Genomic DNA, 15,010 nt, shown 5'->3' with positions numbered 1-15,010 from the left:
GTGTCTCAGCCTCACAGAGCACACTGTGGGTTTTGTCTCAGTGTAATCTGGGCTAGGTACCTTGTCTAATTAGTTTGGTTTTGGCTGATTGGGCAAATTGCTAACAGCAGCAGGACAGCGGGCTCTTTTGCTGGGATGGGAATAAGGTGATCGTCATTTGACAGCACTGAACGTAGCGTGAGAGTCATTGGTATACTTATTTGCTGAGACTGGCACCTCTTGCAAGTGGTGTTTAGCTCGTGTGATCGCGAGTAGAGTGCAGTGGTGAGTATAATACGAGTATATTTGGAAATGGCTGTAATCAGCTCATGCTGTACCATGTCCTAAGTGAGGTATAAGAAGAGGCAGGATGCACTGACCTGGTACAATGTAAAGCAATCTTTTCTAACTTGAGTGGTTGTCCTTACTGTTTTGGGAAGGAAAGAGGAGACACAAGAATTAATAAGAAACTAAGATGGCAAGGAATTACAAATAAGCAGGGGTGGATATGTCTGAATGTGCCTGCACACATTGGTTCATCCAGGTTTTTTTCTGCAATATCAGGGGTGAGGGAAGAAATGAGTACAGAAGATGCGCGTAATATTTGCTGTCTTTTAGAAGTTAACGTGTCAAGCTGAAAGTTTGAATTCAGCTTCTGCTTTGGACCAATCAGCTGTACTGGAGTCTGTCTCCTGCCTGCAAATAACGGGCTGTAATTACTGTTGTGACACTTGTGAAGTGCTATGAGGTTTTTTGGTGAAGGATGCCATGATAGAAGGCAGGTTTTTTTTCTTTTTCTGATACTTGAAATGGAAAGCGGCCAAGAAACAATTAAGTGCAGTAAGGACATGGCCTTATTTGATATCTGTACTTTTCCTCTCCTTTTTCTGGCTATAAACTGAGCATGATAAACCTGTTTCAGGGGCATGGCAGTGTCAGATGAGTGAGGGTTTTTATACAACTGTTTTTCAGCTAGGGAACAGCTGGAATTTCTGGAGAACAGAAAGAAGCAATACATGAAGGCAGCCGTCAAAGCAAAGAAGGAAAATAACCTTGAACAGGCTAAGATGTATCTCAGAACAGCTAAGAGCTTTGACCTAAAGATTGTGCAAGCAAAATGTGGCAAACCTGTTGATATTTCCAAGGTTAGTAAGACTGTTAGTATTCTGCCTTGTTTCATATTCTTGGACATCTAAGTGCTTACTTCAAACAGGGAATGATTTAATAAATATTTCTTGACACAAATTAAGTTAGTTTGCTCAAGTGACAAATCTGGATACTGAGCCCTGACATTCCCCTATATTTTTGTTTCCTCTGCTGCTCCTCAAATGTGCCAGATTTTGAGAAAATTTAGTCCCCGTGAACCATTTGCTCCTTGATTTACAATGGCACACCTAAACCATGCAGCTTGGAAGTGTTCCCTGGGCTTAGGGTGTGAGTACATCTGTGTCCTAACTCCATTTTGGGATGAGGATCAGGTGCTTGTGATACAGTGATGCCCTGATTTCTCATGGTGTTTGGGTAGGTGGGGAAACCAAACTGCACTGTAATAGCTCTTGTGACCCGAATAATCAGGGAACTAGGTCTGTAAGACATTTTGCAGGGTTTTATGACTTAAGCAGTTGTCAGGCAGTGGTGTAAGTAGTGGTTGGGTTGGAACGCAGCTCCCTTCACTGACCTTTCCATACATTCTGTCTGCTTTTTGTCTGCTTCATTTTTTCCCATAAGGGCTCTGAAATGTGGTACTCTTGTGTTGCAGCTGCCATCACCCCCTACAGATGATGAGGGTGATTTTATTTTCATACACCATGAAGATGTCAGAGTGTCTCAGAAAGCAGATGAAGTATATGCACAGCTTATAAAATTGCTGAAGGACCAACATGAGGTGACCGTTCTATCTTTTTAAGAAATGTTTTGGGGTTTTTTTACATTTCTCTGGGTTTTATTAATATTATAATCCCATTATTGTTTCCGTGGGGTCTTTTTTTTTTTAATAGTTTTGGTTTCGTGTGTCCTAAAGTGGTGGAAAATTTTTAGAGTTGGATTCTCTACTAGTTGAAGTCAGAGGGTGTGCTTAGAGGCTTGAGACTATCAAATTATCACTATTATATATGAGCACTCAAGTTTGAAAATAGTACCTGAATGATTAGGACTAGCCCTTGGGTGAACCTTGTATCTAGAAATTAACTGATTAAAAAGTAACAGGGCAGAACAGGTCACGCAAATGCTGTGCTCAGCTTTGGGCTTAAAGGACTGGGGGGGTGGATGTTTTGGGGTGACTTGGGAAAACTCTTGGCTTTTCTTAAATTAGGTTGTCATCAGCCTCAGAACTCTGCCAGTCATGAATCTGTGTGCAAGGATCACTGAGTGCATCTGTTTTGTTTGGTTTTGTTTCTGTTGACAGAGGTGTTTGCAGTATTCCAAGCAATTCATGCATCTGGGCAATGTAGCAGAAACGACTCGGTAAGACCCGCTGCCCACTGTTAATCACCCCACAATGTCGTCATTTCAGGCTTGAGTCTGCCTGACCCCCCTAAAGATGATGGGGGTTCAGGTTGGTAAGCATCTCATTATGTGAAAGAGTCAGTAACTGTGGGGCCTGCATCTCCAGTTTGCTCTCAGACCTCTGGTCTCAGGCTTACTCTGTGGCCTGTATCTGGCAGAATGCTCTGATGCTTCAGTGTGTGTGTAGCTTTTCCATTGTTTGTTCGCCTTTTCTATAGGTTTGAGAAACTGGCACAAGGTTGTAAAAAGGACATGGATATCCTACAGCTTGCACGAGCGCAAGGAATGGATCCTCCAAGCCATCATTTTGAGGAAAGAACTTTTAAAATGATAAGGTGTGGAAAAACAAATGGATTTCTTAGGCAGGCTGGAATGAGTTTTCTGGTTTCTAGCTCTTGTTCAGGGAATTGTGGGCTTCAGCAAGCTTGGGTGGCACTCTAGGGGTAGGCTCAGCATTCCTGAAAGGACACTCTCAACTTAGAGAACAATTTCTTTGTATTTAACTTCTTTTCTGGGTTCTTTTGTTTTCAAAATATCTCCAGCTTCTTCTCTTGTATTCTACTTCAGCCACTCTTCCTTGCTCTGTATTTCTCCCTCAATCCTGTTGCCTTTGGGCTTTGTTTGTGGCATTTTTCACTATACCTCAGAGATGTTTTTATCTTGGTTTGTGCTCTTCCCTTACTCTTCTGTAATTTATAAAGATGATCTGTGTAGGAGTGCACTATTGAAAGAGGTCTGACAAATACCAGTGGCATCCTGGTCTGGGAGTGGATCAGGTGGTTGTGGGCTACTGGGATGAATATGCTTTTTTGTCTTTATTTTTTTCACAGGATATTTTCTGAGCTCAACAGCACAGAAATGCACCTTCTTATTGTCAGGGGGATAAACCTACCAGCTCCACCAGGTATGTACTCGAAAGGGTGTGTGGGCTTTTTCCTCTGAGTAGGTAAGGAAAGTAGTGGGGAATGAGATTTTTCTACCTTGAAGACCACTTCAGGAGTCAAGACTTTTGCAGCCAGCACTCATTAAAACAAAATAACCAGGTTTCAGGCTCAAGCCCCAAAAAAACCTTTAAATGGTATTTAATAAAACAAACAAACCCAGAAGAATAAAGAGAATCTGTGTTCTATCTGGAGAGAGGGAAGAACTTTAAATTGTCCTGTGTTCACTCATAACTGAGTCATAGTTTAAGTTTCATGTTTATCTCTTATTTTGTTATGAGTTCCTGCCTTAACTCTGCACCACCTCAATGTGTATTGACCCTTCAGTAGACAGGAGTTGCTCCTGCCAATGTTACTGCTTTTAGTCCCTTGTTTCTGGGAGCTTGTAAACCATCCATGCTAGACTGTCTCAGGACTAACAGCATTAAGAACAGTAGATGTTTTCCTTTGGATGCCAGCTTTCTATGGATAGGTTTTTCAGTTGTCAAGAGACAGGTCATGAGTCCTACTGAAAATCAGTTAGGTGCTCTTGAAAATCCTGCTGAACATTACGGATGCAATGAAAATATCTGTATTGGCTCTTTGGATTGGCTGGTTGTTGTCTCATTCAGGTGTATCGCCAAAAGATTTGGATGCATTTGTCAAGTTTGAATTTCAGTACCCGAGTGCGGTGAGTGTGTGTCCTGGCTCTTCTTTTCCTCGGTCTGTGACCCTTGCCCCTGTATTAGCTTGTGAGGGCTTCAAGGAGGAAGCATAGGTTTTCTTCTAGAAAGAGAAAACACTTCTAGGCATACTGCCTGAATTGATTTTTAAACCAGAAACTTTTTCTGAGAAGCAGAACTGCTGAATCTGTTTCCTGCAGATTTGAGCTTTACTGCACCCTTCCCCTGATGTTCTCCATGCCTTACACTTAGTAGTGTGGTGTCTCCTTCAGGCTTGTCTGTTCTCTGGCAGGCTGACCACCAGTAATGCTAAACAGCATTCACAGTGCTAAGCCATGCCCACCTTTCCCCTCTGAAGACACTAATCAGACTGTTTCCAGTGTTCACAAAATTTGTAGAAGTTCATTTCATTCAGGGGTGTGAATGCACTGGTAACTTCAACTGAACACAAGGGCACACAAAGTCATCACTAGGGGAGAGGGGCCACCTTATATGTGACCCTCCTCTAAGTCGCATTCCTTGAAGAAGACAAGCTTTTAAAGGCATTGCTTTTGGACATCTCTTATAATTCTAGAAATGAATTGAAAAGGTTAATCTTTGTCCTCAAATAAATGCACGTGACTCCTGGTGATTTAAATAGTAAATAAATATGTGCATATCTGGAGAAAGTTTCTTGACCTTACTAATTAATACTTATGAGTATGTGCATATATATGTGTATGTATATAAAAAAATGTATACATATATATATTGCTTCTTTCCTTGAAACTCCCCAGTGTCACCCTGTTCCCCTCACCTTTAAAAGCAGTCTCTGGTCTGAAAAATACTGAAACCATTGAGCTTAGAAGGGCTTCTAAGGAGGGCTGTCTAGTCTTACTATCAGTAGAAGCGCTGGGGCTTCTGCTGCTTTCCCTGTAGGGCAAAAACAATCTTTGCTCTTACAGGACTAATACTTAGCCCTGTGAGAGCACAGAGCCTAGATTTTTACCTACTAATAATTTTTGCAGCAATTCAAATAAAATAAATTCAATTACCTCTGGGAAATTGGGGATGATCAGGTCAGGTTTGTGTTTAGGTTTGAGTTGCATGAGGACTTAATGGAGGAGTCCTCCCCATCAGGGTGGCTGAAAACAGAATTGGTCTATATGAATAATTTTCTGGGGAATAAGTAAGAATCAGCATAGTTGCTTTTAATCTGTTTGTTTTTAAAAAAAGCCAGATCTCTACTGCTTAGTGAACAGTCAAATACACCACCTTTCTCCTTCATAGCTGAAGTAAGTCAGTTTTGCAAAGTAGCTGCAATAATTAGGTCACGTTGTCCTTGTTCAGTCCCCAGAGATTTAGTTTGTACTCTGCTTTAGGTTAAAAGTTAATTCATTTTGGTGGCAGATTGATTGTCAGGCAAATAATAGTAGGGCAATTCCCTGAATGATTTGTGATGAATTCCTTGGGTAGCTTATTATTCCAACTAGTGCAGAAGGAACAGAATTACTGTGTCGTGGAACGTGCGCAGTTTATCACGTAGTTTAACAGCCACAGTCAGTAACTTTATGATGATTGGATTGAATTGAGTGTGACCATGTAGCCTATCTGTGGCTCTTATACAGAATGTAATGTTTTGGCTTATTCTTTATCTAGTATTATACTTGTTACTGCAATGAAATCCAAATATTTTAGTCTTGAATGTACCATGACTCTTCTTACCATTCAGATAACCCCCTAAACCTCATGTTTCTTGTATAGGTATAAAAAAGAGCTGGTAATAAAAATGGTTACTACTCTGTATTTTGAAACAATATCTGATGTTTTTATGTAATGTGTGTCTCTCTTAATAGGAGCAACCTCAAAAGAGTAAAACACCTGTAATTAACAATAACAATTCTCCAGGTTAGTACTTTTTCTGGGACAGAGGGAAAAACATTGCACCTTAGGAATCACTGGAGAGTACAGGCTAGTCTCATACTGTGAATCGGGCCAGAGGGCCAATTCCACCTTTTGTCTTCTTTCTTATGAAAGGGCTTGTTGGAGGGTGAAATCCAGCTGTGTTGGCAATTTCTTCACCCTCATCCCAATATTGGTGGTGGTTATTGTGTTATGAATTAGTGAAATCATCGAGTTACCAATCATGCTCCAGCTGTTGCTGTCAACCCTGCTGGGAGATGGGCCAGATAAATAAATTTTCTTTATTTAATAAGTTAAATTATTAATTTTAATATCTCTATGGATCAGATCTTTTTCAGTCGGATTTTGTGTCCTGTGAGATTGCCAATTCTGTCATGATTTTTGCTAATCAGCTAACATTTCTAAACCTGACAAAGCATCATTGCAGAAATAGATCTGGGTTTTTTTTTAAGACAATGTGTCTTGAAACCAACTAAAATACTTTCTTTGTACCCTTTGAAAAATACCCCTTTGTACCTAGCCATTGAACTGGTATTAGACTCAACATGCCTTTTAGAATTAATCATCTTGCACTCCAGGTTTGGTTTATTGCTCTATTTTTTTTTTTTCAATTCTTGCAGTAAGCAACCATCTAGTATCAAAACAACTTTGAATTCGGTATCCAAATTGCTAGTTGTGAATTTATCTCAAGAGGTACATATAGGTATATATATCTTTTGAGTTTATATAGATTTTCTGTTAAGAGTAGAAGTCCTGAAGCTCTGATACTGAGAGCTGTGTCCCAGGTCTTCCAATAACTTGATCTGCACTTGCTGAGCAGCCACTTAGCTTCAATGTTTTGGGTTCCCAGGCTGACAAGCAGAGATGAGTGTTCCTGGGTAGCACTGCAGATAAGTCTTTGAACATTAATTTTACAATGTTGTGAGACTTTTCTGATAACAAGGTATCCTGTGACATAGTTCTTGTCATGCTCGTTAATGAAACTGGTGTTAAAACAGTATTAGTTACATTACCGAAACATTCCTGCCTAGTCATTCCAACCTTCCTATGCTTTTTCCTTATTCTTTGGTACCTTTTTCTTAGGCACGGACACTGTTTAATTGCCCAAACACCTAGATTCTCCAGTTTTCGCTCTCCAGTAACTTGCTGTCACCTCCTCATGATGACTTGGTTTTTCTGCAGTTTGATTTCTGTCCCTGTAAAGCAGGGATGACAGCTGAACTGTTGCACAGGGACACTAACTTGTTAGTGACTGAAATTACCTCCTGAGAAGGAGGCTCATACAGATGTGAAATGTCTTTCACAAATGGGCCAAACTGAGATAAACAGAGGTCTGAGTATGTGCATGTTATAGAGCACTGTACATAGTTTGACTTTCACAGCTTGCTTTCATTTTTCTTTATCTTGACTGTAGAATATAATCAGTTGTTTAAGTTGAACATCAACCGAAATCACAGAGGTTTCCGACGAGCAATTCGGTCCAAAGGAATTAAATTCGAAGTATTTCATAAAGGGTAAGTCCAGTTTGCTCCCCGCTCATTGCTTCTCTAGTAACAGTTGAGTGTTGTACCTGAGATTTATGAAGCACAATCTTTAAGCTAGCGATAGAGAGTTGTGTTGTTCTCATGTCTGAGAACTCCTTTCAATATGTGCCTGAGCTCTGTATCTTCCCCTATGGGGGTGAAAAAAAGGCAGAAGTTGAGTGAAGTTGGTTCATAACTGGCAGATCAGTTGAATATTAGTGCGTTAAGAGGAACTGATGAGACTGAGAAGGTAATGATTCAGCTTCAAATTGTTTTGATTCTTACCCAGTCTGGTTTCAGTCATCAGGACTAGAAGATTTAAATGTTATAGGGGTTAACTTTGTGGAATAATGCATTACAAGTGGTAGCAGAACATTAACAGCAGATGACAGATGATGGCAGAACTAGTGTTATGTTTTTGTACTTCTCTTCATTCTGAGGATCCTACAATATTTACTGAACACTGCTCGCAAACTGTTAGACTGTCTTGAGAGAGACAGATTCCCCTCATCTCGGAGATCAGGATGATGAGATGGATGTTAACAAGTGGTAACGTTCAGGGATATCAGCCTACGTCTAGGCTCATTACTGATTTATTCAAAATCAGAGTGGCCTATATTCACTTATCCCCAAGTTGCTTGTGATCCATGACTTAGATGAGCTGTTATGAGGATAACCTGGTTTTGTCTCAGTGGCTCTTTGTGCTATTCTTTGTTTCTGTTACTGGGACATGCAGAAGTGATCCATAGGTTCTCCAAGATGGTTTTCAAACTGTAGATGTTTTAGTCTGAGCTGAAGTCCTGGTGTTTTTATTCCAGACCTTCCATTTACATCTCCATTGAAACAAAAGCTTATTTTCTTCCTCTTTCTTTATCAATCCTGACTGCTCTGTTGTTCAGGATTTCACTGTTAGAGATCCTGCCTCTTTTGCATAGAACTGTGAAGTGTTTAAAACTCCATCTTTTGTGTACCATTGCACGTATGGGGCATATCCTATACTCTTACCAGCTGGAACAGTGCTTGTTTTTAAGGTCTGAGCTCAGGTTTAAGTTCACCCATTGCAAAACACTCATGAGTTGCATGCCAGCTCCAGATTGGCCTTTGAAGCCTTTTTGAAGATGAGTGAAAAAATCTGTGCGGGTTGTCTCTTTTCTGGCTCAGAGATTTTTTTTTTTTGTTCTTAGAACAGGAATCTAACAAGTTCAGTATGTGCTTGCTTCTGGATTGGGGTGGAGGGTGGCAGTTCCTCTGGGCAAATGGCAACAGGGAAGGAGAAAAAGAAGAAATGCCCACTGATCACCTTCACCTTCCGCTGGCCATCTTCTCAAGAGAGAGGAGAGGATTAAGTGATTCAGTCTCTTTTCTAAAGACTTTCTGCTCCCTGTCTTTCTTCAAGACTAAATGAATAATACTTTCACAAATGCTTGTACATCTTGTAGTTTCGGGGTCTCTGATAGCTCTTTGACCATCTCCCAAGAATTATTTTCTCTCAGTGAGCAAAGGAGACTTGTTTCAGGTCATATATATTAAACTTCAGTTTAAAAAACACTTTCAAGTAAAAATCCAGCAATGTATTTTTCCAAAGGAAAAGTCTCTCCTTAAACCTTTCCTGAAAGCTTCTGAAGATAAAAGGAGATTTCCCCAGAGCTGTTTCTGAAGCCATGGCCTAGAGCAAGTTCCATTCTTTGCTGCAAACCCCCTAGAACTTATCAGGGATGAACCAGTCTTTATTGTTTCTTGAACTATAAAATGGAAAAAGGTTTTAAAAAAGTTCAGCTAGAAGAATTGCTGATTCTCTTTTTAAGTTTATGAACAAAGTGTCCAACATACTGCAGTACAATTATGTAATCCTTCTTCATTTTAAGGTGCTTGTGAAGTAAAGGAAGTATTCTACCATGTAAGCTAATAAATTCTGAACTGTTCTAAATGATTTTGTGAGTCTACTGTAGTCTCATCGATCGAGAATACAGTCTCATCTTTGGAAGGCTTTCTGTCAACAAAATTCATAGGCATTGTGTTTGTCGGCAGCGCTGCCAGCCCTTGAGGTACTTGTGACATTGTTTTTCTTTACTACAGCAATTTGTGTTGAGATGGACAAACTGACAAATAAGAACCAATCTGAACAGCTGAGCTGGAGTCTTTCAAGTCCTTCAGCAACAGGTTTTTGGAAGAGATGTATGCCCTAACAGTGACTCGCTGCACGTTCCAGTGCATTCAGAGCAGTGGTCTTGCACTCCTTATCCCATCTAGAAGTGTCTGAGCTCCCTCCTGCGAGCTCGCTGCGGCCTGGGCTAATGGTGCCAGACCATTGTCCTCCTAATCTATAGAGACTTAGGTGCTACATGAGCCATAGCATTCCTGACGCTGTTTCTGAACACCCAAGCCAGAAAGTGAGGTTGAAGTCTGGATGACAGGTTTCTTATACTGCAGTTGATACGAGCTATTTGGAGGATATATGAAGGAAGCAATCATTGAGGCGGTGGATGTGAGGAAACAACAACTCGTTTTCCAGTCAGAGATTTTAGACAGTGGGGTTCACAGGTGGTCACTTGGAAATCGCAGGCACTGATGACAGCATCAGGTCTGTGCATTAACATACTGGTTACTGTTGCCACAGATGACATGATCGTGGGGCTCCATATAAAATTCTTCAGAGTTTTCCTTGCAGATGTCAAGTCTTGCTTGATAATATCTTAGTATTTCTTGCTGATGAGAGGAAGAAGGGTGGATGTTTTGGGGTTATTTTTTTGTTTGTTTGTTGGTTTGCTTCCAGATGGATCTGTGGCTGATAAAACTGTTAAACAGAAGTGACTGTAGCAGAGAAAAGTTGATGGTTTTCCTTGCAGGATAAAAATGCTCTGTGTTTAATTTCAGCAGACTAGATAGTCTAAAATGATAGTTCTTGACTGTTAAAAATACCAGAATGAAGATGAATCAAAACAATAGCTGAAATGAAATGTTCTTACTTGCTGAAATTGAGTGGTTTATCAAAACGAAACAGAATGATTCATGGGACTTTTTTCTATTAAGTAGTTTGCCAAAACCAGCACGTGCCTGTGAAATGTTTGTTTTGATGAGAGCTGCAACTTCCTTGGGAAGTTTTTCAGCCTGTTCTGTTTAACAGCCTGTTGCAGAAGGTTACTGTCTGTCCTGGCTGTTAGGCCATTCTTCACTGCTGTCCTGATCTTTAATTTGGTTGCAAGAGAATAATTAAAAAATGAGTACTTCTGTATCTTGTCCTTGTAGTCTAGTTCACTGAGGGTTTGCCCCTTGCAGCCTGATTGATGGGGTTCTAGTAGCATGTCTTGACTAGCCCTCCTGGATGCGGTGATGGTGCAAATAGCTTGCTTTCTCTTTCATGTTCTGAAAACCCTTACCCATTCAATTAAGGAAGATTTCTTCAAAACAGGTCCTTTTTCAGAAGTGACAAGCAGGTGGGGACAGCACACTTGAAACTGGAGAAGCTGGAATCAGAATGTGAAGTTAGAGAGATCATCGAGGTATGTTTTTGGGGTGAGGTGGGTGCTTCTACTAAGTAGTATTTGGACACAAAGGAAAAACGAATATTCGCATTGCATAAATGTGTGTGTGTACAGGTGACAGTTGTGTATTGGATGAGATGGATAAACAGTGGGCTGTTCTTTGTTTCATCATCTTTTGAAGCTTGTCTTAGCTGTTACAGTTCTGGTACTGGGATCTTCTTGGGGACTTTCTTCTGCAAATTTTCTGTATTAAGATAGTTTTCTTTGTCAGGACCAGAAATTCAGGTGATACCCAAAAACATTTGTGTTGGTAGCTAACAGATCCAAGGGTTACGGCAAGACTGCCAGAGTGGATAGAGAGCTGCCCTAAGATCCAGTAGGAGATCACTAAGTGGAGCCTTGGAAAAAAAAACAATCTCTCGGGCTGCATCACAGACATGCTCAGGACACCGCTGCCCTCAGTGTCCTCTGAGCTGCCCATGGAGTCCATTTGTACTTCAGGGGCTTGGTGTGCGGCAGGCAGAGGTGGTGCAGCCATGCACGGGCTGTGCGGGGGACCTGCTCTGCTGAATTATGAGTCCGGGGAAGCATGTGGCTACGACAGCTCCCAGCACTGCAGTCCCTGGCAGGTGATCTCTGTCATCTTTTAGTCACGGGAAACAGAGTCAGTGGTTGCCTGAGGCACTGTAGTTTGACGTTGTCATTCATTTGTGCGCTAACTGCTCTTCTTTTTGTGGTTCTTTCAGATTTTTGATGGCAGAAAGCCCACTGGAGGGAAACTGGAGGTAAAAGTGAGACTCAGGGAGCCCCTCAGTGGTCAAGATCTTCAAACAATTACAGAAAATTGGCTGGTCCTTGAACACTAATTCTATCTGAGGTATGAATACTGTGTCTAAAGATGGTCTGGCCAGAACTTCACAGGGCTGCAGATAAACTCTGCTTGAACAATGTCTTTTGTTGACATTGACCTAATTACATAGCTCTGGCTTTGATAGCATTCATCTTTGTATTTGTAGTGGTGAGTTGACATGATTTCAGAAATATGAGGTTACAGAATCTCTGATTAGTTTGTATACTAAGGATGCTATTTCATAATTGCTTGAAATACAGGGAGAGCTTCTAGCATCACTTTTATTTAGAATAATATTTAGAAAATAAGATCAGCAAGTCCTTTCTAGGAGGGAGGGTGCCTTCTTTCCATCCTTATTGTTAGCTAAAAACCTTTCAGAGTTAGCAAGGACCCTTCTTCCCCTACCAGAAGCTGGAGAAGGGCATTTGTTTGTCCCATGAAAGTCTGCTTGACTTCATCTGAAAGAGAAACTATTGGAGACAGGCTTTCTTCTGGATACTTGAGACTTCTGGGCAGGGAGAAACTGTGCAGTTGAGTACAGGGTGCCTGAGGAACTGCCTGGTGCCCACTTTGCCCTTACCAAGTACAGAGGAGGAGCTGTGTGCTGCCAAAGTGGCTGTATATTAGAAGGATGAAGAAGAGGTGGGCTTCCTCTTCTTGCCAGCCTCTACGGAAACCGCTTGTTTTTGGAGCTTGTCTTCCTTTCTCATACTCTGCTTTTTAGATATCACCAATTCTCCCTTCTTAAAAACACAAGCAAATAAATACCAAAAATTCTGGTGTCTTTTTTTAAAGTGATTTTCTACGTAAAGTTACTGAAAGATAAGTACCACAAGTCCATCTGCCTGTGGAATCCCTAATTCATCCTACATTTACATATGTGTCTGATGTTTGAAACGAATTCAGATTAGTTGGACACAATCACTGATATCCTGAAACTCGGGTCCTCGCTTCTCCCCCGACTTAGGTTCATAAAACCACGGAGAGGACACTGACTTGCTAGGGACAGTCAGTTCTCCCTTTGGTGCACGTTGCCTGCAGTCATAAGGTGTTGTTGGCAGGGCTGTGACCGCGTTGGTCCCTTCTGAGCAGGCATGTATTGTGCTGTGACAGCACGTAGAGCCCTCCTCTCGGACCATGACCTTGCTATACGAGCATGGAACAAACCTCACCTTTTCTTGTGGAAAACAGATGATGTATAAATAGCAAGTCCATAAGTAATCCCTCCTCATTTGCTTGAGCTCCTGGTCTCTGTGCTCCCTCTTCCTTTGCATATTGGTTTGCTTTGCTTCTATAAATGGCAGTTAAACTAATCTTCATCAGCTTCACAGTGACATCACGTTTGCCACACCTTTGCTTCCAAATTGTTAGATTTGACAGATTGACAGGTCTTGTTTAACACATGAGTCTGAATTTGTAGCACCAAGGGGACTGTTTGTCCAGTGATTTCATCCCCACAGCCAAGGAGGCTGGTAAGCTGTCCCTGACTTCACAGTTTGGCTGTGAGTGACATGTTTGATGGCTGTATCTGAAGTAACAACTTGGCCTTGTGCCGTGACTGGACACCTAAGCGTTTTCAATTGCTAGAGCTTAATAATTTTGCTCCATTGATTTTTCTAGTTGACCATCCAGAAAATTCATGTCAGCATTTTGCATATAATGTGACCTTGGATTGTGAACATCTGTCAAGTACTGCATCCAGTAATTTTGTTGGGTTTTGTTTTTTCCCCAGATCCCTTGGAACGTTAAAAGATGTGGGATGAACGTACGTAGAACGATGCTGCTAGCTGCAAGCACCAAAGATGTTCAACGAATGCACTACTGAACCTAACGTCTATTTTGATAACAGCCATAGTGCTTATTAATAACTTTAAGGCAAGCGTAAGGCTCTGGAAATTCGCTGCTGCAGGGGATTGTGACTAGTCTACCCAAAATAGACAGAATTGCCTTAATGTGGGACTACTCATGTAGCACCAGGATGAATGTTACATTAACTATGCATAGCGGTGTGTGAAAAGCTTAGCCCCTTCAGCATTCCCTGAGGCAGTACAAAAGCTGTTCAGTCAAGTCACAGGTAAGACCTTTCCTAGAATTCATTTTTTTCAAGTGCCCGTGCAGCCAACGCGGTACAGCGAGCAGCCTGCTCCTGCTTTTTCTGTTCTCCCTCACCAAGGCCTGTTCGGGTTTTTTTGTTTCCTAAAATAGAGAGAACTCAGGCAGCAATCTAGCGGCACCGTGTCCCTCCTCAACGTGTGCCATTGCAACGTGAAGTTCAGTGGGGTGTTGCCTTTCAGAAGGAGAGGAGAGACTGCTTAGCAGCAGGGGTTCACAGAGCGACATTTTTGGTCTGGCTACCAGTTGTCTGCCATGCTGTGCTGCTTGTTCAGTGCAGCCCAGGGACTGTGCCTTCATCCTTTTTTTTTTTTTTTAAATTCAAAAATGAGGGAAAAAGTAAGCTAGGCTGTGCTGCTTCCCAAATGTTCCTTGTATTTTTACAAAAATAGGCTTTTACAGTTCTTCCAGGTGACGTGGAAAATAGCCACTCTTTGTCGTGTAGAAAACCGGATTATGACTATTTTCAGGAATGCTTTTGATCCGCAGCATACGAAAAATGGTACCAAATATGTTTGTGTTTTTCAACCTCTGTGAGCTACCAGAACTGAGCAATCCCAAAGGACAGGACGTGCCTGCACGGGGGAGTCGGAGCGCTCCTGCACCAGCTGTTTAGGTAGGGCAAGTTTGTAGACAGAAAAGAGCCCAGACAAGTCAGGCAGCGTTGCCTCTGTCTTCCTGAGCAGATGAAGACAATACAGTGTTTAGTTTTTAATTTCAATAAATTTAATATACAAAACTACATGTTGAAAATAAAAATATAATATGCAGTTTTTTGCAGTGTTAACTAACTGAATTTTAAAAGTACAACTTTTTTGTAAAACAAGTACTCATTTCTTAACAACATGGTAATTAAGGTCATTTAAAAGGCTATGGTTGAAGCAAACATGTCAGTCACCAGTTGATAGTGTTTTGCACAAACATAATCCAAACCTAAAAGACTTTTGGGGCAAAGGAAGAGAAGATAAAAATTTTTCACCTCTTTTACTGCATTATTAAGCATAACAATGCAACGAAGGGAACCGGAAAGCCGCTGCTGTGGCCAAGAGCTGGA

General features: G+C 41.3%; 1 protein-coding gene across 3 annotated transcripts in view; it reads left to right on the top strand.

The window, feature by feature from the left end:
- Positions 1-14,747, top strand: part of CC2D1B (coiled-coil and C2 domain containing 1B) — a 35,212-nt gene extending 20,465 nt beyond the window's left edge. For all 3 annotated transcript variants that reach the window (XM_068407170.1, XM_068407171.1, XM_068407172.1), the window contains exons 15-25: positions 952-1,124; positions 1,739-1,864; positions 2,384-2,442; positions 2,703-2,819; positions 3,315-3,388; positions 4,037-4,095; positions 5,923-5,974; positions 7,404-7,503; positions 10,922-11,012; positions 11,741-11,871; positions 13,577-14,747. In XM_068407170.1, the coding sequence (XP_068263271.1) occupies positions 952-1,124; positions 1,739-1,864; positions 2,384-2,442; positions 2,703-2,819; positions 3,315-3,388; positions 4,037-4,095; positions 5,923-5,974; positions 7,404-7,503; positions 10,922-11,012; positions 11,741-11,860 (971 nt within the window). In that variant the 3' untranslated portion in view covers positions 11,861-11,871; positions 13,577-14,747. The remainder of the gene's footprint in view (positions 1-951; positions 1,125-1,738; positions 1,865-2,383; positions 2,443-2,702; positions 2,820-3,314; positions 3,389-4,036; positions 4,096-5,922; positions 5,975-7,403; positions 7,504-10,921; positions 11,013-11,740; positions 11,872-13,576) is intronic.
- Positions 14,748-15,010: the final 263 nt, after the last annotated feature.

The sequence above is a fragment of the Nyctibius grandis genome, chromosome 8, assembly GCF_013368605.1.
Source record: "Nyctibius grandis isolate bNycGra1 chromosome 8, bNycGra1.pri, whole genome shotgun sequence".
Lineage (NCBI taxonomy): Eukaryota > Metazoa > Chordata > Aves > Nyctibiiformes > Nyctibiidae > Nyctibius > Nyctibius grandis.
Note: the sequence above shows the minus strand (reverse complement) of the source record. Positions and strands in the feature narration are given on the sequence as shown.